Genomic DNA, 22,593 nt, shown 5'->3' with positions numbered 1-22,593 from the left:
AGGTTTTGAATTATTACCTATTTTGGGCACTTTTGACTTGGTTGAGGGATGATTACCCATTACTGGCATGTAGGAATCCAGGTGTGCCTCAAGGGTAATTTTGTCCTTTTGACCCAAAAATCCATGTGTCGTCTTGTGATTATTTTTAACCCCATAATTAGCATATAAATTTATCATTAATTGTTGATATTTATGCAACAACAGAGTTACGGTTGGGAAAGCCAACGAAAGCAATTGTGTGCAAGTGTGCTGTGTGTGTATACTCACTGTCTAGGTTGGGCTCGATTTGTTTGAGGATTTAGTGACGCCGAGTTAAAAGGGTGTTTGTCTATTTGCTAGGAACTAGGATTCTCTCATCTTTTCTTTCCATCTTCTTTCCTCCTTTTTTCTCACATTCTCTATTTTGTCTTTCTCTTTTCTTATAAAATTAATATAAGATGTTGACGTACCTTAACCGTGACCGTTCAAATAGAAAAGGAGGGAAAAAGAGGGAAAAAAAAAAAAGGAGAAAGAATCCTACTCCATTTGCTAGATTGTCAGACCACTTCCGGACGGCTATATATGAAACGTACATATTCCATTTACAACATTACTTGTGTAGAGGAGTGTAGCAGCTTGACAGAAACCTCCTTTTTCATTAGTCTCACATGATTGATTGATGCTGCTATCTATGTACCCCAAAATGGTACTTTCCTTTACTGTTTTGTGTTCCTGAGTTTCCCATCTTTTCTTTTCATTTCTCTGATTGTACATAACAGATTGGTACACCCAAATCAATGCCGATCATCAAAGGAACCACATTAGATATTCTTATATGTAATGGCCAATACCACTCCGAATTGGGGAGCAGCACACTAAACTGGAAACTGAATCAGTTTTCCGATGCTTGGTGTGTGTGTGTGGCAACTGTAAATTCATCCAGTATTATATTCAGTGTTGGGATCATTGATCTTGGAGATGGTTTTCGTGAAACTTGGTTTGTTACTGTTTCTGTTCTTTTTCAGTAACGAAATTGTGAATTTAACATTGAGGTTGTCGGTAAAGAATAAAAAGTAAATAATATCAGGTGAAGTTGGATTAAGCAAGCATCTTACATGTATTTGAAACTATTTCTACAAAAATGATTGAGGATATGCAGAACTAATTCTAGAAATAAAGGTTGCAAACTGATTCAACATATAATTCCAAAAGCGATCCTACAAAAATGGTTAAGGAGGGGTTGAGCTGATGGCATTCATTAATTTTTTTTGAAGTTGTGTAGGTTGGGCCGGTACAAAAATAATTGTTAGGGGTTCGGCTGTTATTTTAAGAAATTATTTCTATGAGTTTGGGCTGAGCTTTAGGTATTCTGTGTTTTTGTCTTTCCTTAAAATGTTTAAAACTCAATAGTTCATATTGCATATATTTTTGTTTCTATATGTAAAGCTTCGTTTTTTCCTCATTGTTGTACCTACTTTCGTTAATGATTAGTTCTCATTTGTTATTTTTCTCTCTAGAAATTCAAGTATTATTGAATTGAAAATGTACCATTGTTTTTTGAAAATAAACATTGATATGTACTAGCACGATTATTCTCAAATTAAAATGTACCCATGTTAAATTAAAACATATTCATACCTAATGCTTACTAAATTGAAATTGTACAATACCGAATTGACATGTACCCATATTGGCTTGAAACGTACTGATAGGTTTTAGAGATATACATAACTTGCCGTTAGCTTTTGCATACCAAAATTTTGATAATATAAACATACCAGTAGCTTGATATGCATCTAAACGAAAATTAAATAACATATACTAATTTGTACCCAAATTTGGATTACTTAACGTACCAATGATGTACCAAATTATGGGTCCGTTATTTTTTAATATATATGGGCATGTATATATATCATGTATGTAATATCATGTGAGAATTTATCATTTGGAGTACATTGGTAAGTTTAAAATATCACTGTTTGTTTGTTTTAAAAAAAACCATCGCGTTTTTGTACTCACAATTCAACCCTTTTTTTTGTTATTATAGAATTTTCTTTTAAATATTGAATTAACAGGACATAAATTAACAATATATTCTTGTGCAAGATTTTAGGAGTTTGTTATATATTGGACTTAATTTGTAACTTAAATTACTTAATTATAATAACAATTTGTGTAATTTGAAATTAATAAATTAATTAACTAATTGAAATTAATTAATAAATTAATTAAAATTGTAGAAAACTGGCTCAGTGGTAAGGGCGTGGACTACGGCTCCCCAATAAATAAATAAAAGTGGGATGTCTCGGGTTCAATGCTCCGAGCTAGTCTTGGTTGTAACCATGGGTAAGGTGAAATTCCCTATAGCCTCTTCACATCCAGAAAGAGTGGATAACCGCGGCTTATCACCAGTTGTTCCTTTTTTTAAGAATTTTTTTTTTTGTAGAACAGTAGTTTGATCAAATCTCTAAAAGGTTTGAGAAATTAATTCAAAACCAAGAATCTAGATCAAAATGCCCCAACCATATGTATATTAGGCGAGACTTAGTACATATTGTCATATTGATCAATATGGACTTGTCATGACATGAGTGCTGATACAAATAAAGTGTAAAGCATTTTAGGAAAAAACTAGAAGAGATTAATTTTTTATTTTGTCAAACATAAACTTTATTGATAGCAAAAGATGTCACAAGAGATAAACATAAAACAAATTGTACGTAGGCTAAGAGGACATAAAAGCCCAAGCAAAGCATATGATGACTCAATTAGACATAGTTTGTTGACATAAGTCGTCACTGCCTCAGCTACCATGCACCTTGCCATTCCATTGGTCAGATAAACCGATTCCCCGTCGGTGCCAACAAAACACAAAGGCCCAAAAACATAAACAAAGATACAAAGCATCACCAAATGAAAAACAAACCAAATCCCTAATTTCACAACATCAAAGTTCCACAAACAATATATAAAATTGCTCAAAAAAAAAAATAAATAAAAACTTAGCTAGCAAAAACAACAACCAACACCCGCAACCATGTCCACCACCTGAGGACCAGCAAGGGAAGAATTATTGAAGTAGATAAAATACCATCGAAACTGTAGAAGGAGGCAGTGCAGGTACCCAAACCACCAAAGTGGTTTTGTACATCTTCACAAGGTGGGTAGCAAATAAAATGACCAGATAAGGCTTCTCATTCGAAAGTAAGCATCTAGCAGGCAATTGGAGTATTTGTGGGTGGAAGGGCGGGAGGATAGAGGAGAGTTGTGTGAGACACAGAGGGAGATCTGAGATGTTATTAGGGTTAGAGATTTAGGATAGTTTTGGGGCTAAATTTAATTAAAACTCATAAAAGTAACATTATTTGTGACACATAACAAAAACATAGCGAAATTAATTTTCACAACTCGGCAGCACCCGACCGGTTGGAGAAACATAAGAGAGTAACTCGCCGTCACATTCGAATTTAGCCATGACTCTCTCCTCCAAGCTAACATATGCCTCTATTCCATCACCCTCCTTGGTGTCCATGAAAAGCACCAGGTTCTTATAGGTCAGTGCTGGTGATCCCACCCACGCAGGTCTGCCCAACCAAAATCATTTTCATAAAGAGGAAACCTACAATAACTACTGAAACTAGTAACGTAGCCATGTCTCCCCGCCGTCACTGTTAGAGATTTCAATAATAAGTATATAAATTATTATATATATATATGACTTGGCTGTGTTATGCAGCATGTGTGTGTGCGCACAGAAAGGGTAGCAACCTTACAAAAGGTTGTGTTTTATTCAACCTTTTAGGGTAGTATATTTTTTAAATGGTTGCAAGTTTTGGTTAAAAGATATGATGCTTCATCAAATTGTATGAGTATAATTAAAAGATATAATTAGTCAGTATTATTTTCTGAAAATTCTAAATAGAAGACATGTCTTTTGGATCAACACTTTTAAGAAGAGTTGTATATCTTCAACTAAAATGAAAGGACTCGATGAACGGGTGCCTAAATGCCTATAAATACCTATTGTGGCATAATGTTTCACACACAATTTTAGAAATTTGTTTCTACATTCATTGCTCTCTTTTCTCTCCATCACATTCATACAATTTCTTTCTAGTTATTTCTAAGGGAATACAATTCGGTTTTGCTAATCAAATATTTCATACTTTGTTGTATCCTGGAAGTGATTTGCCAATAACCCTTTAGCAAACTTATTCGAGTGGGGGCAAATAACACTTAAGGAAACAATTCAAGTCGTACCTCAAAGTCATCATTCAGATTATTCTCTATATTTCTACATTTTCTCTAACAATCTTAAAAGTGTTATTTTCGTTATGGAGAACAAGTCTGATAACATGACTTTGAAGATTATCAATCAAGATATCTACAAGCTAGACAAATTTGATGGACCAAACTTCACTCGATGGAAGGATAAGATGCGTTTCATGCTTACTGTTCTAAATGTCATATATGTGTTGAACCCGAAATTGGAGCCTATTCGTGAACCAAGTGACAAAGACTCGGACAAAATAGTTGCCGATCGAAAGAAGCATGAAGAAGATGAATTGGTATGTCGAGGACACATCTTGGGCACATTATCTGATCGTGTATATGACATGTATGCACACATTCAATCTCCGAAGGAAATTTGGGAAGCACTTGAACACAAGTACACAACGGAGAAAAGAGGTACCAATAAATTTTTAATGTTCACATATTATGAGTTCACTATGTTTGATAACAAACTCATCCTAAACCAAGTTCATGAATTATTGGTCTTGGTCTCAAAGTTTCGTGAACTTAAAATAGTTATTCCGGATCCTATGATAGTTGGGCTATTATGGCAAAATTACCCCAAACATGGAATAATTATAGAAGGAAACTTCTACACATGGTGGAAGATATTAGTTTGGAGGATTTTCAAAAGGGTATTCAAATTGAAGAGGAAACTCGAAATCGTGATAAGAATTTTGCATATCAAGATTCCTCCAAAGTTCACATTGTCGAAGGAAATAAATACAAAAAGAACTTCAAAGTCAAAATTGACAAAGGGAAGTTTAAGAAGACCAATTCCAACAACAATCAAAAGAATGCAAATGGTGTCTGCTACCATTGTGGAAAGAAAGGCCATTAAATTCGTGATTGTAGACATAGAAAAGTAAGTGAGGAATATGCCAATAAGACCAATAGTGCAAATATGGTTGAAAACTCTGGAATTGATAGCATTGTTGCAATGGTATCAATGATGCATATTGGTATGATTACCGAACTGAATATGGCAGCGGCAATAAAATTCTCCAATTGGTGGCTCGACTTAGGGGCTATTGTACATGTGTGCAATGACAAGGCACAATTCAAGACATATGAAGCATCAACGGACAATCAAGAAGTTTTAATGGGGAATCATAATTCCGCCAAAGTTCTAGGAAAAGGAATTGTTGAACTTCAGTTTACTTCTGGGAAGAAATTGACATTGCTTAATGTACTGCATGTTCCAAAAATTAGAAAGAATCTTGTGTTTGCAAATTTACTATGGAATAACGGTATAAAGACTGTTCTAGAGTTTGACAAGTTAATAATGTCAAAAAATGAGATGTTTGTTGGGAAGGGGTATTCTTGTGATGGGATGTTCAAACTAAGTATTAATAATAAAGTGAATTTTTCTGCTTATATTGTTGAATCTTCCTCTCATTTATGGCGTTTAGTACATATAAATTTTAGATCTTCAAAATACATGCGCACATTTAGTTTAATTGCTTGCAATGATGATTATAATGATAAATGTGACATCCCACATCGCCCAGGGGAGTGATCCTTATATGTATATTCTCATCCCTACCTAGCACGAGGCTTTTTGGGAGCTCACTGGCTTCGGGTTCCATGGGAACTCCGAAGTTAAGCGAGTAGCGCGCGAGAGCACTCCCAGGATGGGTGACCCACTAGGAAGTTGCTCGTGAGTTCCCAAAAACAAAACCGTGAGGGAATGGTAAGCCCAAAGCGAACAATATCGTGCTACGGTGGTGGAGCGGGCCCGAGAAGTAGTCCGCCCCGGGCCGGGATGTGACAATTTGGTATCAGAGCCTAACCCTGGTCGCGTGTGTGCTGACGAGGACGTCGGGCCCCTAAGGGGGGTGGATTGTGACATCCCACATCGCCCAGGGGAGTGATCCTTATATGTATATTCTCATCCCTATCTAGCACGAGGCATTTTGGGAGCTCACTGGCTTCGGGTTCCGTAGGAACTCCAAAGTTAAGCGAGAAGGGGGCTAGAGCAATCCTATGATGGGTGACCCACTGGGAAGTTGCTCGTGAGTTCCCAAAAACAAAACCGTGAGGGACTGGTAAGCCCAAAGCGGACAATATCGTGCTACGGTGGTGGAGCGGGCCCGGGAAGTGATCCGCCCCGGGTCGGGATGTGACAATAAATGTGAAACATGTATTCAAACGAAAATGACTAAGAAATATTTTTCAATTGCCGAAAGAAATACAAATTTATTAGATTAATACATTCTGACATATGTGAATTCAATGATATTTTAACAAGAGGAGGAAAAAGATATTTTATCATATTTATAGATGATTGTTCTAAGTTCACTTATGTTTATTTATTGTCTAATAAAGATGAAGCTTTTGAGTGTTTTAAGCACTATAAAGCTGAAGTTGAAAACCAAAATAGAAGGAAAATTAAATGCCTTCGCAGGGATAGAGGTGGTGGATATTTTTCATGTGAATTTGATATTTTTTGTGAAGAGCATGGTGTTATACATCCAAGATCTGCACCCTATACACCTCAACAAAATGGTTTGGTAAAAAGAAAAAAATAGGACACTCACTAAAATGATTAATTCTATGTTGATTAATGCTAATACTCCAAAATATTTATGGGGTGAAACATTGTTTACTACAAAGACACATGTGTCACCATATGAAATTTGGAAAGGAAGAAAACCAAATTTGTCATATTTGAGAGTATGAGGCTGTGTAGCTTTTTATAAGGCACTCGATCCTAAGAGATCCGAGTTGGGTCCAAAAGGAATTAAACGCATATTTGTAGCATATGCAGAAAATTCAAGGGCATATAGGTTGCTTAATTTAGACTCAAATACAATAGTTGAGTCTAGAGATGTCAAATTTATAGAAAATAAATTTTATAACGATTACTTAGTGTCTGGAAAAGAGAATGAGCAGACACCTTTCTCTAATCCGTCTACTAGTCATTCTCAAGATGAGAAAAGAAAACAGTCTGAAACTGTTAATGAACCAAGGAAAAGCCAAAGGGTAAGAAAAGAAAAGACTCTAGGCTCTGATTTTATTTCATCTCAATCTATTGTATTTTTAGTTGAAGGAAATAGAACAAGGGTTCTTAAGAAAATACCCATATTGTTGAATGTTGAGGATGATCCTAAAAGTCTAAGCAAAGCATTGACTTCAAGAGATGCAGCCTTTTGGAAAGAGGTTATAGATGATGAATTTGAATCATTAATGTCTAATTAGACATGGGTTTTGGTAGACTTGCCCCAAGGATCAAAAGCAATAGGTTGTAAGTGGGTATTTAGAAGAAAATACAATACAGACGGGTCTATTCAGACATTTAAAGCCAGGCTGGTTGCCAAAGGTTTTAAGCAAAAACAGGGAATAGATTATTTTGATACTTATGCTCCAGTAGCTAGGCTCACATCAATTAGAATATTGTTTGCATTGGCATCTTTATATTATTTGCATGTGCATCAAATGGATGTGAAAATGACTTTTTTAAATGGTGATTTACATGAAGAAGTCTATATGGAACAACCAAAAGGGTTTGTTCTCCTTGGGAATGAAAAGAAGGTTTGTAAATTAGTAAAGTTGTTATATGGATTGAAGTAAGCACCAAAACAATGGCATGAAAAGTTTGATTTTGTCATTTATCATATGGATTTAGACATAACAGTGTTGATAAATGCATATACTCTAAATTCACAAATGATTATGGTGTTGTTATATGTTTATATGTCGATGATTTGCTAATTTTTGGTACCAACATGAAAGGTGTATCTGAAACTAAAGAGTATCTAAATTCAAAATTTAAGATGAAGGACTTGAATGAAGTAGATACTATCTTGGGAATTAAAGTAAAGAAGCATAGTAGGGGTTACACTTTATGTCAGTCACATTATATAGAAAAATTGATTCTTAAGTTTAAGCATCTACAAATAAAAGAAGCAAATACCCCTTATGACCCTAGTGAAACTTTGCTTAATAATTATGGTAGGTCTGTTGCACAGCTTGAGTATGCTAGTGTAATTGAAAGTTTAATGTATGCCATGCATTGTACCAAACCAGATATCGCATTTGCAGTAAGCAAACTTTCTAGATACACTAGTCATCCATGTACTGCTCATTGGAAAGCAATAAATAGAATTTTTGGTTATCTTAAAAGAACTATTAACCTGAGTTTAACTTACTCTGAGTTTCCAACAGTACTTGAAGGTTAGTCAGATGCAAGTTGGATAACAAGTGCTAATCATAATAAGTCTACATCAGGGTGGATTTTTACAATTGCCGGAGGAGCAATATCTTGGGCTTCAAAGAAGCAAACATGTACTATCACATTCAACTATGGAATCTGAATTTATTGCATTAGCAGCAATAGGTAAAGAAGCAGAATGGATTAGAAATTTGTTATTGGAAATAGAGTTGTGGCCACAACCAATGCCATCCATTTATTTATACTGTGATAGTGAGGCTACTTTGTCTAGAGCATACAATAATGTATACAATGGAAAGTCTAGACATATTAGCTTGAGACATGAATGTGTCAATCAATTAATAACCGATGGAGTTATTAATATTATTTATGTTAAATCAAGTAATAACTTGGCGAATCCGTTAACGAAAGCACTTTCAAGAGCTTTGGTAGTTAGTACATCTAGTGGAATGAGGTTAAAACCCTTTACTGAAAATTAGCCACCAATAACGGTAACCCAACTTTGTCTAGAACATCACTAGTTTAAAAGTTTAATGGGTAATAACAAGTTATTGTTAAGTGGTTGTGAAAGCACTGAAAATTAATATATAGCTCATTCCAGGATGATCAGTGCAAGACTGCTACGTTTAAGAGGATGAGTTTTATCTGTTAATGAGGTTATTTGTAGTTATGTCTATAGTAGCAGGGACATGGGAAGGAACCTCACCTATATGAACATAAGAAGTGGTTTCTACCAAGAGTTGGGTTTTCTCTTATAAATGTTTATGAAACCAGGATGAAGCACAAGGCCATAATAGTGCTTAATTAGTTTAGCAATTTCTTTAAGGAAATAAGACATAATCATGTGTGTAGCAATTCCGGTTTTAACATAAGAACAGTTGATTTGAATTTAGGTCACCATCACATTCGTTATAACTTTGAATTACTTACACTAATTAAAGGTTTAATTCGAAAGACACCTTTATTGTATGCATGATTATATCGATATGCTTGTGATTAATTATAAAGAGAGAATTATTGTAATATCATTTTCTATATATTCTTAAAATAGGGAAGGATTGTTGAATATTTTAAAAATATTATATATATATATGCAGCTGTTTGACTGACAGGGGATGGGATTGGGTTATTGACCCAAAAGCACATCTCTTCAATTTTAACATGCATCTTTTGATTGTTGCCGAAAAGACATGTTTCATGATCCTTTGGGTAAGAGGTGTTTTGTATCAAATATACCCATTGGACATACTGCTGCAATGTGTTGTATCCCATGGTCAAAAGACATACTCAAATCAAAGGATGTGTCGAACATGTGTAATTCTCTCTATATATATTGGTGACATTAATAGAAAATGAATCATTCAGAAATCTGTTGTACACACAATACAAGTGATAAATATAAAAACAAGCTGAAAGCAGGCTGAGAGGACATAAAAGCCCAAATAAAGCACATGATGACTGAATTAGACTCAATTTGTTGATAGAAGCCATCAACGCCACAACTACCAAACACCTCGCCATTCCATCGGTCCGGTCAACTGATTCGCCATTGGTGCCAACAAAAAACGAACGCCCCTAAACAAAAACAAAGATACAAAGCTACCCGAAATGAAAAACAAACCAAATATCACTAATTTCACAACATCAAAGATCCACAAACAATACATAAATTTGCTCCAAAAACACTCAGCCAACAAAAAGAACAAACAACACCAGCAACCATGTCCACCACCCGAGGACCAACAAACAAAGAATTTTGATACTAACAAAACAAGTAGACAAAGCACCATCAAAACCGTAGAAAAAGGCAACGTAGAGACCGAAACCACCAAAGTGGTTTTGCACACCCTACTCTGATTGAACGATGACTCACTCTTGAGGCAGGTAACAAATATAGTGGTCAAATAAGGCTTCTCATTCAAAAGCAAGCATCTAGCAAGAGTATTATGGGTGGAAGAGTGGGAGGATAGATGAGAACAGTTGTGTGAGACACAAAGGGTGGGAGGATAGTGGGGAACAGTTGTATGAGGGTAACATTATTTGTTACACATAACACAAACATAGTGAAATTAATGTCCACAGCTCAGCAGGACCCGACCGGCTGGAGAAACATAAGAGAGCAACTCGGTATCACATTCGAATTTGGCCATGACTCTCTCCTCCAAGCTAACATATGCCTCTATTCCATCACCCTCCTTGGTGTCCATGAAAAGCACTACGTTCTTATAGGTCAGTGCCGGTGATCCCACCCACGCAGGTTTACCCCAACCAAAGTCATTCTCATAGAGAGGAAACCTACAATAACTACTGAAGCTAAGTACCGCAACCATGTCTCCTCTCTTGAAACTATCAGCAGCTTTCTTCATCAAACCCAAGTGCTCATCACCCTGCCTTTGTAATTGCTTCACGTACTCATTGTCAATCTTGCTTATCGCTTCTCGCACCTCCCCAATCACCATCCCATCACATTCTTCCTCCCCGCCATTACTGATTCGTAGCGGTGATGTCATGGCAACACGAAAAAGATTCCCAAAAGAATGTTGAGGCAATGGTGGACTAAACCGCGGACGTAGGTTCACTGCATGGATCACCATGTACAACTTATTCACGGTACAATCCCTTGTAGCCGCCACATATCGACTCCATATGAAAGCGGATAAGGTCTCAACACGCGTGGGGTGTTTTAGTTGGAGGCTTTTCATATCTTTTTCATATTTTGCTTGGAGGGTCTCTATTTTAGAGGCATTGAACACGAACCTCTTTATCACTCTATCTTTTGTGATTCCAATGCCTCCATCGAATCCAATATTGAACTCCTTTGGTGGGAAGAGTGTGGCTGACACAAATTGTGGGGGGTCTATGTTGGCTTGTTCCCCACGGGCGATGGCTGCCCAAATTTTGCTGAACGTGAAATAGGACAACCCATCAGCAATCTTGTGAGAAATGCATTGGCCAATAGCAAACCCTCCACACTGAAATATGTTGAGCTGGACCCCATAGGGTAATGGATTGGTAATATCATCAAGTTCAAATGGCATGAACTTGTTAAGTTCACCAGGGTTGGGATTGCTGAGAACATCAGAGAGAGTGCAATTCAGCACTCGAGCCTCGACGTAGGGGATGCCCTCGTCATTGCAATGTATGAAGTGGTTGTGTTTGATTCGACCCGCTAGCGGGTAGAATAGGGATAGGACCTTGGATAACGAGTTCTTAAGGTGGTTGGATATTTCAGTGATATTGAGATGTGTCATGGCATTGTATTCATAGAAGAGGAGTAAAGGGTTGTAGACTTGGGGAGCTATTTGATCAAGAAAGGAGAATTGGTAATGACGAAGGTGGCCAGGAGTTGGAGAAGATGGTTTGATTATCTCATTGGAGATAACTTCAACCTGGACCTTCATTGATCTTCCCATCTCCTAATTAATCAGCTCGAATGTTTTATTTAGTAGCAAGAAGTTTGGAGCTAATTTATGTTGATGGTATGCATGGTCCTACGTGTATTTACTCGTATACATATAGGGAGAGGGAGGAGGAGTAAAGACGAATACGGATTGTTGCTTATGCGATTGTGTTCATATATAGCCAGTGTGGTTTTTGTTGTTGATTTTCTGGCTCAATATTAATTAGCCGGCCAAAAAGAAAGTAGTTCAACTAATACCGGGAGAATGTCCAAGTATTATTTGATTGTGCGTGCTTTTTGGGTGTCAGTAGGAATGTCGAGACAGAATTGTTGGCTTAGACTTTGAATTTCATCTATGCATATAAGCTTTTGCTAGACCCAAAATCCCATTTAGCAGGAAAGTTTGATTTTGTCTCTATATTAAAATCATAAAGTCGAAAGCCTTGTAGTTTTTAATGTGAGTTCGTGATGCTTACATCGTAGCTTAGACAGCTTTCCACTTCAAACAATCATCATAATATATATTTGGGTTAAATACGGATAACTAACCAATTTTTTGGAGTATTTTTTAATTGGTCTCAAGTTTTTAAAATATTTTAAATAAAAAAAACTAATGAAAGTGATTTGAAAGCTTTGAGTTTTAACGATAAGGACAACCTAAAGGATAAAGTGAATAGTACCAGGATTGACTTTTTAGTGTAAAAATGTGGTTTTTCGTTAAAGTGAACAGTACCATGGGCTTGTCGTTAAAACTCCCTTTTAAATAACTATCTAACGTTTTAAAAATTAGGTCATCCAAATTGACCCCTTTTAGCCATGTTAACCATAAATTTGCCAGCTAAAATGCGACGATTTGGAGATTCAAAACTCTATTGATGTATTAAGAGTTAAAACACGCTTTAATATTTGTTCATGTCATCACTTAACGCTAATGATAACATACATTCATTTTTTAAGGCTTTAAATAGTTAGTTTGAATGTTTTAAAAAGTTAGGATCAATTTGGAATCACCTCTATATATTGGGTAGTTATCCGAATTTAACAGTTGCCTATCTTCTAATTTTCAATAATCTAAGTTAAGTTACTTTTTCTTTACACCTATCTTGTGTAAAATTAAGAAGGCATTGCACACTGTAGATCACGACCAAAAGAATAAAATCATAAACATTTTTTTGAAAGATAAAGATCACAAAATTGTTTTCAAGTAAATTTTTTTGAAAGATAAAAACTTCACGCGCCTTTTTTTTTTTTCACTTCCTTCACGCAGTAATGCATTGTTTGTCACTTATGGTGGACTTTATTGATCACCGTCATAAATGGCTCTTACAATCACCGGCCAATGTGGGGAAAAGCACAAAAATTGCCAACAAAAGTGGGTCGGGAGGTTCCTGATCTCCTCTTTTAGACTCTGCAGAATCGTGAAAATCAACTTATCTTTACCATAATTAAGTGGTTATAATACTTCCCGGTGCAGCAAATTCGATGTGTAATTTGAGAAGCCAATATGTCTGCTCCTGTGACACTCTTAATGACAGGTGTTAGCTATGCATTGGGTTGTGATTTGTGCCGATCACCATCATGTAAGAATATATATGCTTGTTAAGATTGTTGGAAAGTGAGTAATGAGTGTTGGGAGTAAGAATTTCATGTCGGGAAAAGAACAGACATTGTATGTGTTTAAGGCTGGACTTAAAGAAAGTTGAGGTTTCAATCGTAAAACTAATTGGCAAAATGGAGAGTAGGCTAACATTTTATAAGCTCTTACAAGATTTCTCCTATCAGCATTGTGAGACTTTTTTACCCTCATATTCTCATACGCACCCTCATGTGTGACGAATTTTCAAGCTAAACATGTAGATAATACGAAGTGGATGACGTGGACACGTGGGCTAACCTGCTCTAATACCATGAAGAAAGTTAGGTTCTATCATAAAAGCAATTGGCAATATGAGGAGTAGTCCAACCTCTTGCAAGGTTTCTTCTTTCACCAATGTGAGACTTTTTTACCTGCACATTCTCACAGCCTTAAGGTTTTTGAGGCTCAAGGCAACCCTCAAAAACCACTTTTACCACCACCGTGGGTCACTCTCCGTTGACCATACCACCATCGGGCTTCCCTCGTTCCTCTTCTCCCTCTGCGAGTACAAGGAGCGAGACCACCCAAATAGTTTTTCCGGTGAGTTCCTCGTCCCTCCGACTTAGGTATGCCTCGAGAATACCCTAAAACTTGTACTTTCGTCTTCGTGGTTTCGTTTCTTGAGCTTGTTTGTGTATTTTGGACTGCTTTAGAACATAGAATTGGCTTGGGAAGAATTCCCAGTTTCCAGCAGAATTCAAGTCACTTTTCAGCCACCTCACGACGAATCTCAGGTACCAATCGCTTCCCGCCGTCTCACTTTTCAATTTGGTAGCTACTTAGTACCCTAGGTTTTTTGTTTGCCGTCGATCGGAGCTAGGAAGGCTCTGGCCTTCTTCCCGTACGAGAACAGGCCAAGCCTGAAAACCTAACCAGAACAGAGGATTCAAGCCCTTTTTAGCCCAACCTTGTTAAACCTAAACCTCTATCAAGCCTACGAGCTGAGTTGGCACGGGCCTTTGGCCCAAATCTTTAGGCCAGGCCTTAAGCCCAAAACCTTAAACCCAATTCTATTTAAGACCTAACCTAGACTCCTTAACCTAAAACCTTTTTGAAATTAGGCCTTTGGGCCGTATAGAACTCAGGCCTTAGGCCTGTTAACCCCAAAACCCAAACCCTTTGGACCCAAGCCCAAAGCTCAAGCCCAACCAGGATCCAACCCACTGAACCGGTTGACTCGACCCGATTAACCCGACCTGTTGACTTTGACCTGATCCATTGACTTTTGACTTTGACTTTAACCTGTTGACTTTGACTTGTCAACGATCAACGTTGACTTTTTGTTGACTTTTTTGGGTTTCGATCAAGGCCCTTCCTAGGCTAATTTTGATGTATTGAATCCATTTTTGATATCTATTTTCCCAAATTTGATCGTTTGAGTATATAGTTTTGTTAATTGGACATTTTATGTGCTTAGGTGCATATATGCTCTTCGTTAGTTTACTTGACCCTTCAACGGCGAAGTAACTATGAGTGGACCCCTTCTAAAATACATGTTTTAATAGTAGAAATGCATACATGAAAAGCATGATTTAATGACTAGGTTTTATGAGATATTATGCTTACTGAGAATATTTTGGAATACCATATTTTAACGAACTAATGTTCTTTGTAGTATATATGATGGATGACTATATACTACTTACGAACATGTTTTTACACACTTCTTTATAATATATATGATGGATGACTATATGCTATGGAGATGTTTTTTAGATATATGTGCCTATGTTTGGAAAGTGTATATTCAATGTTTTTGTGCGTATCTAGTGGTCACTGTTTTGCCTATAGGTGAAGATAGGAGTTGGCTTCGGGCTGGGAGAAATAATCTCTGGCTTCGGGCCAAGAGACATAAAGTTGGCTTCTGGCCTAGAGAAATAATTTCTGGCTTCAAGCTAAGAGACATGAAGTTGCCTATTTTTAATGTTGCAAACTCCAATAGCCATGCCACCACAATCGAACACATTGACTTGGACAGCAAGAACCAAGTCACCGACATTGTCTAGTTCGCATGGGAGTGGTTGGTTGAGCTGGTTTGGGTCGGATTGGGATATGACATCAGAAAATGGGGACCTAACTCGGGCTTGGACATAAGGGGTACCTTGGTCATTGCAATCGATGTAGGCATTTTCAATGACACGTCCGGTCATAGGATAATATTGTGTCAGGTCTTAGATAAGGATTGTTTTACCCTGTCTGAGTATGTTATGGCATCATTGCCATGATCATTATTGTAGAAAATGATCATAGGCATGAAAATAGGAGTTGCGATTTGGTCGAGAAAAGAAAACTCTTGTTTATGAAGGTGGGGTGGGGTTGGCATAAAAGGCTTAATGCAAGCTTTCTCAATTACTTCTATCTTCATCTTTTAACAGTAATGTTGATGAGCAATGAGAATTTAATTTGTTTTGATATGTGAAAGAGTTGTATGCAGCTCCTGCAGCAGATGGTGTTGTGGATTATTTGGTTAGGGAGTGTCAAATTTATAGTGCTCGTCGGCTCGAGTGGTACCAAACCAGTAGGCCATCTTGCTTTGTTATTAACGCGTTGCATGCACATGGACCCGTTTACTTTTCCTCAAGCTAAATGCAGTTAACGTTGTAATGCTATTGGCGCAAGAAATCAGAAGTTTAATCAAGTTGGAGCCAGTGGATAAGGTGATAGTGAACGCTGTAATGTTATTGGCGCAAGAAATCAGAAGTTTAATCAAGTTGGAGCCAGTGGATAAGGTGATAGTGATAGTGTTAAGCTCTCTACTTAATGCATGATAGCTCAAAATACTTTATTAGTAGGCAGAGAATTTTATTTCTACCGAAATTTCAAAGTCTTCTAGACGCGGATATATAGAGCTGATTAAATGAATATATCCACGAGTAAATACAAATTAAAAAAAGGGACTTCTGACCAGGTTTTGCATAAGACCACAAAAAGAAACGAAAGACATGGTAGTTGGCTACGGACCGAGAGATATAATTATTGAACACCACGAGTGACTAGGATACCACTAGTTAGCACATTATATACAAGATATGTTTTATGAAAGGTTTTATGGCATGCTAGGGTTTTCAGCAAATCTATCACCTATTATACTATTAGTTTTCATTAAACTTTGGGGGTTAGTATGTTGATAACTGTTTCGGTATTATATATATGTATATATCAACTTGGTCCATTCATATTTGTTTTGCGCCTCCTCAGGATTTAGAATCGAGACATACGATCCCGACATCACGGCACTTCCGCATCGACATCTTCGAGTCCTCTCGATGTAGGACCCATTTCCTTTTTCATTTAATTTTATATTATTTCCTTTCTAATGTCTCGAATTAGTTGTATACTCTGAACACATTCCTCTTTTTCTTAATCATTGTATTTAAATTGATAACTGTATTCGTATTTATTATTTATCATGCATCCTAATATGGGTTCGTCACTTTCGGATGTCGGTTAGCACGTGCCTACCCTAGTGTTCAGGGAATATCAGGGCTGGGCGTGTCACAAAGAATCATTGGACCAAGAGCAACTCCAAGCTTGGCCCAAAGTGTTATTTTGGGCCCAAACAGAGTCACTTAGTATTACGGTCTAGTGATATTCCTCTTCAATTGTAAGTAAGAGATCTTAGGTCCAATTCTCGTCAAAGGCGAATTTGAACCACATTATTGCTAGCTCATTGTGAGATTAAGATCACCCCCTTTCTGAATAGATAATATCGTTTGCTAAAAAGTAAAAAATAAAAAATTATGGTGGGAGTCCGATCTTTTAGTGCCCCAGCAGTTAGAATGCCCTTCTTTTCTATCATTCGAATTAGGGGTGTGCCAACGCAGTCATCCCTCCTTGTAGTTGTGTTGGATTTTTGTGTTTTGTGTTTTGTTCAGCAAGGAATCCCAATATCATAAAATACTTTCTCCACCCACGTGTCTTTAAACGTTGAATGAAAGCATCATTCCAATATCCTAAATTCTTAATTAGCGTGGCGTTTCCTTTTGAATGAAGCATCTTTTCCACACAACAAAAACATGTACCTACATATCACCTTTCGCAGAGCAATAGGCTAATTGCATTGAAACGCTTAGGGGAATGCCGTAAGATAAGTATTAGGCTGTAAATAAGGACAAAGTAAATTATTCAACCCTTAATTATTTTTCTGCAAACAGACTTTGTTCTCGATGAACAACTTATTCAATCCAAATGCTTGGTATTATCCAAAGCGAATTAGTAAGAAACTAAAATACAAAAAATTTAGCAACATAATCCAATATATACGGGCAGGTACTAAACCTTAGCCTCTTGGGCTGGATAAGTACATGCCAGCAGTTGCTCATCATCTTGGAACTTAGCCATGTCTTCCTCCTTCAAATTCACCCACACTTCAATCCCACCACTCGACCCAGCATCCATGAAAACAACCAGGTTCTTAAATGGAAGGCTGGCCGACGCGACCCACACAGGGTTGCTCCACCCGAAGTCCGTTTCATAAAGTGGGAAACTGCACAAGCTGGTAAAGCTAAACGACGCCACTTCACCCTTCATAAACTCCTCCGCTCGCTGCTTCAAAAACTTCAAGTGCGCGTCGCCGTCTTTGATTTTGGCACTGTAATCACCGTCGATTGTCTTTATTGCTTCCCTCATCTGGCCCACCATCCCGTAACACATATCCTCTCCCTCATCAAACGACGGCGATGATATCGCAAACCGGCTCACGTTCCCGAAATGGTATTCGGGCAGTGGTGGATCCATCCTCGTCCGTAAGTTAACGGCTTGAAGCACTTTGTAAAGAGTGTTAGGGTTCGGCTTTCCTTGAGTGGAGGCAATAACCCGGGCCCATATAAATGCTGACAAGGCCTCAATCCGAGTTGGCTTTCTCTCATTGTTTTTATTATCTGTATATTTTGACCTAAGAGAAGCAACCGTGGAAGCACTGAAAACAAACCTTTTTGTAACAATTCTTTCTCTAGTGATCCCAGTGCTTGGTTTGAACCCTGATATGCTTCTAGGTGGAAAGTGCGTGGCCAAATCAAAAATTGGAGGACTGACTGTACTATTTTTAATGTTGCAATCTCCACGAGATATCGAGGCCCAGCTGTTGAGGAACATGATGAATGACAATGCATCGGCAACTTTGTGAGAAATGCAAACTCCAATAGCCATGCCACCACAATCGAACACGCTGACTTGGACAGCAAGAACCAAGTCACCGACATTGTCTAGTTCGCATGGGAGTAGTTGGTTGAGCTGGTTTGGGTCGGGTTGGGATATGACATCAGAAAGTGGGGACCTAACTTGGGCTTGGACGTAAGGGGCACCTTGGTCATTGCAATCGACGTAGGCATTTTCAATGGCACGTCCGGCTAGTGGATAATATTGTGTTAGGGTCTTGGATAAGGATTGTTTTAACCTGTTTGAGTACGTTATGGCATCATTGCCATGATCATTATTGTAGAAAATGATCATAGGCATGAAAATGGGAGTTGCGATTTGGTCGAGAAAAGAAAACTCGTGTTTACGAAGGTGGGGTGGGGTTGGCATAGAAGGCTTAATGCAAGCTTTCTCAATTACTTCTATCTTCATCTTTTAACAGTAATGTTGATGAGCAATGAGAATGTAATTTGCTTTGATATGTGAAGGAGTTGTATGCAGCTACTGCAGCAGATGGTGTTGTGGATTATTTGGTTAGGGAGTGTCAAATTTATAGTGCTCGTCGGCTCGAGTGGTGCCAAACCAGCAGGCCCTCTTGCTTTGTTATTAACGCGTTGCATGCACATGGACCCGTTTACTTTTCCTCAAGCTAAATGCAGTTAACGTTGTAATGCTGTTGGCGCAAGTGGATATGGTGATAGTGATAGTGATAGTGATAAGGTGATAAGGTGTCAAGTTGGAGAGGTGATAGTGATAGTGTTAAGCTCTCTACTTCATGCATGATAGCTCAAAATACTTTATTAGTAGGCAGAGAATTTTATTTCTACGGAGATTTCAAAGTCTTCTAGATGCGGATATATAGAGCTGATTAAATGAATATATGCACGGGTAAATACAAACTAAAAAAATGGACTTCTGACTTTTGACCAGGTTTGCCATACGACCACAAAAAGAAATGGAAATTCAGGTTGGTGGGCTTTAAGGCTTAGTAAGAGCCGCCTTGGCAGACAAAAGATGGCGAGTTGTACGGAATATTTGGCCATCTTATGCTTCTAAGTTCACATTGACATTCTGTGTTACATTACTTGGATAATTTAACCATAAGTAACTTGTATAATTGAATTAAGCTTTGCAATGTATTATACCTGTACTTTATTTTGAAGACTATCTTTCATATACATGAAACATAGTAAACGACATCTCTTAGTAGAGAAGTGTTGAAAATGAATTTTATATTGATAGAAGAAAGGACTTTGCATAAATTTATAAGTAAGAACTCCAATTGATTTTATGGTAGAATCTCAACCTTTTTTTTAATGGTATCAAAGCATGTTGTCCTATGTGTGAGACTCAACAGATATGAGTCTATCAACTTTGAGTCTATATGTTTGGCTAGAAAATGTCAAATTCTCCACGCCACTCGGTAATATATTATCTACGTGTTTGGCTTGAAAATTTGCCACCTGTGATAGATGTGTTGGGAATAAGTCTCACGTTGATGAAATGAGAGACCTTACATAAGTTTATAAGTAAATTGGACTACTTCCCTTATTCTTATTTAGTTTTATAGGAAACCTCAACTTTTTTCAAGAAGCGCATACATAAATTATCTTATCTTTGGTGTAATAATATTTTTCTGTCTAATATTAAAGGGACTGGTCAACCCTAAGTTCGAATCTTTCCTCCCACGCAAAAAAAATTGTATATATATATATATGTTCGAGTGGTTTTGGATTATCTCCACCACACTAATTATTAGTTGATAAACTTAGGATATATTATAACTAGGGGTGAAAATTTTTACTAAATTACTGTACCAACCGCTCTACCAACTATACCATATCAAATTATTACAAAAAATTTGTATCAATTGGTAATTGTACGGTATTTGTACCGTACTATACTATTTCGGTACGGTAATGGTATCCAAAACCAGTACTGATGGTATACCGTACCTACCAATATTATTAATATTATATTATGTATTTACTCATATAATTATTCGAGGGCAAAATTAATAAAATTAATAATTATTATTATTATTGTAGAAGTGTAAAAAATGTAAAAAAAAATATATATATACAATCACTCATAGTGACAAGCTTTACAACTTTCATGAAGAGGTTAACTTCAAAATCCAACATTATAAACCATAAACCTCAAATTTATATTTAACCGTCGATTATCATTTACGCTTTATTCTTCTTACTGAATTTCATTTTTCAAATTTTCTTTTTTGAAAACATGATCATCTGGAGGATGTAAGAAGATGAACGGTTCAGATCTTTGATATCACGATTTGATATTTACGGTTAACTGAAATATGAGTCGATGTCATATAGTTTGTAGAAACTTTATAAACATCAAGTAATATTTTCACTAACCGTAAAACTTTGAACATAATATCAATGATCCAAACCGTTCATCTTCCTGTATCCTCTAATAGATCATGTTTTCAAAAAAGAAAATACGAAAAAAAAAAATTTGATGAGAAAAATGAAGCTTAAATGTAAACAACAATCAACGGTTAAATTTTGATCTATGATTTATATGATTATAATGGTGAATTTCAAAGTTAAGCTTGATCTTCACGAAAATGGTAAAACTTGTCATTATGAGTGTTTATATATTTTTTACACTTCTACATTAATTAAAAAATATTAGATTTTGGGCAAACTAAATGGTGTAAAACAAAGTGGCAATTACCATTGGCATACCATACCAACCAAACTATTTGGTATACCAAAAGAGTAGTATGGTAATGATAATAGATTTTGCCATACCAAATATTTGGTATGGTAATTAATACAGAAGTTTTGCTAAGGTAATGTACCAAAACCATCCCTAATTACAACTAGGAAGCACAATACAGATTCAGATCTCTAATTTGTGTACAGTTAATGTACGAGTATTGTTATAATTGTCTACGCAAATTAGAAAAATACGATCTTATAATTACACCAGAGGAAGATGGGTTAGCACTGTCAAGAAATTGAATAAGGGAGTTTTAACAAAACACTCCCGGTGCAGTTCACTTTTAACGAAAAATCACACTTACACATTTCTCTATTACTATTCACTATACCTTTAAAAAGAATTTTTCATTTAAAGGGAAGTTTTTTTTACTGTTCTTCAGTTTTCTTATTGAATAATGCAAAACCCGCACACAGTCGTTGACCAATCCACCCAGAAATATTATATTCTACCGCCCAAAATTGATAGATAGTTTAGTTAGGTCAATTCATCAAGAATAATAATCGCCAGTAGAGAAAATCCGTTAATTGCTAGTCTCTATCATTGAGTGCAAAACTCCACCGTAGAACTCAGCTTCATGATGTTTGCATGACAAACGGTGACATTCTTCTGTCCACTTTTGGGGGTTTTCTATGGTTTTTCAGAAACTAGGATGTATATAAATATCACTTGAAATCTGCAATTATATGAGATCGATATCATAAGAGGCCTTTCGAGTAAAGATAAATGTATAAAAAAATCTACCCAGCAAACCTTTCTCTCCTTTCTGACCAGAAAATATAAGTAAGAAGATCTTTAACAGTAAGAAATTAGCAGTACATATACTCAGGAATCAAAATATTACCATTTCCTCCAAAGACTCTAATTCCTGCAAAATTAGGAGTTAAATTCCTTATATTTGTAGTGAAGTTTGGAAAAATTTTAGTTTTCTATCTTCAGTTTACAAATTGGCCTGGTTTTTGTTAAGATTACAGTTAGTAAATACATGAATAATCTGCAATCTGAATATCCATCTTCTTATGTCGTATGCATATTAGTAAGTAAAGGGATTTAGCTTTGTAGACTTTATGCACGGACACTATCAGAGAAATTCAGAGTCGCATGGCATACTCACAAGGTTCAATTAATATTATAGAACTCTCTCTCTTAGAATTAGGATTAACCCACTACTTTGATTTTTAGCCTTTCATGATATAAAGTGCCGCAAAAAATCAAACT

The 22,593-nt window shown here is 36.6% G+C and overlaps 2 protein-coding genes across 2 annotated transcripts; both read right to left on the bottom strand.

Annotated features, from left to right (window-relative positions):
* Nucleotides 1-10,502: 10,502 nt before the first annotated feature.
* Nucleotides 10,503-11,901, bottom strand: LOC125471219 (stemmadenine O-acetyltransferase-like). Its single transcript, XM_048571419.1, has one exon. It carries the CDS (start codon nt 11,860-11,862, stop codon nt 10,519-10,521), a length of 1,344 nt encoding a protein of 447 aa, XP_048427376.1. The 5' UTR covers nt 11,863-11,901; the 3' UTR covers nt 10,503-10,518.
* A 5,690-nt stretch (nt 11,902-17,591) lies between these two features.
* Nucleotides 17,592-19,133, bottom strand: LOC125471642 (stemmadenine O-acetyltransferase-like). Its single transcript, XM_048572322.1, has one exon. It carries the CDS (start codon nt 19,051-19,053, stop codon nt 17,758-17,760), a length of 1,296 nt encoding a protein of 431 aa, XP_048428279.1. The 5' UTR covers nt 19,054-19,133; the 3' UTR covers nt 17,592-17,757.
* Between the last annotated feature and the right edge of the window lie 3,460 nt (nt 19,134-22,593).

This window comes from the organism of the source record quoted next, unplaced genomic scaffold (assembly GCF_019419815.1).
Source record: "Pyrus x bretschneideri cultivar Hongxiangsu unplaced genomic scaffold, Pyrus_bretschneideri_v1 Contig6, whole genome shotgun sequence".
In the NCBI taxonomy this organism is placed as follows: domain Eukaryota; kingdom Viridiplantae; phylum Streptophyta; class Magnoliopsida; order Rosales; family Rosaceae; genus Pyrus; species Pyrus x bretschneideri.
The sequence above is the reverse complement of the archived record's forward strand: the minus strand, read 5'-3'. Positions and strand labels throughout refer to the sequence as shown.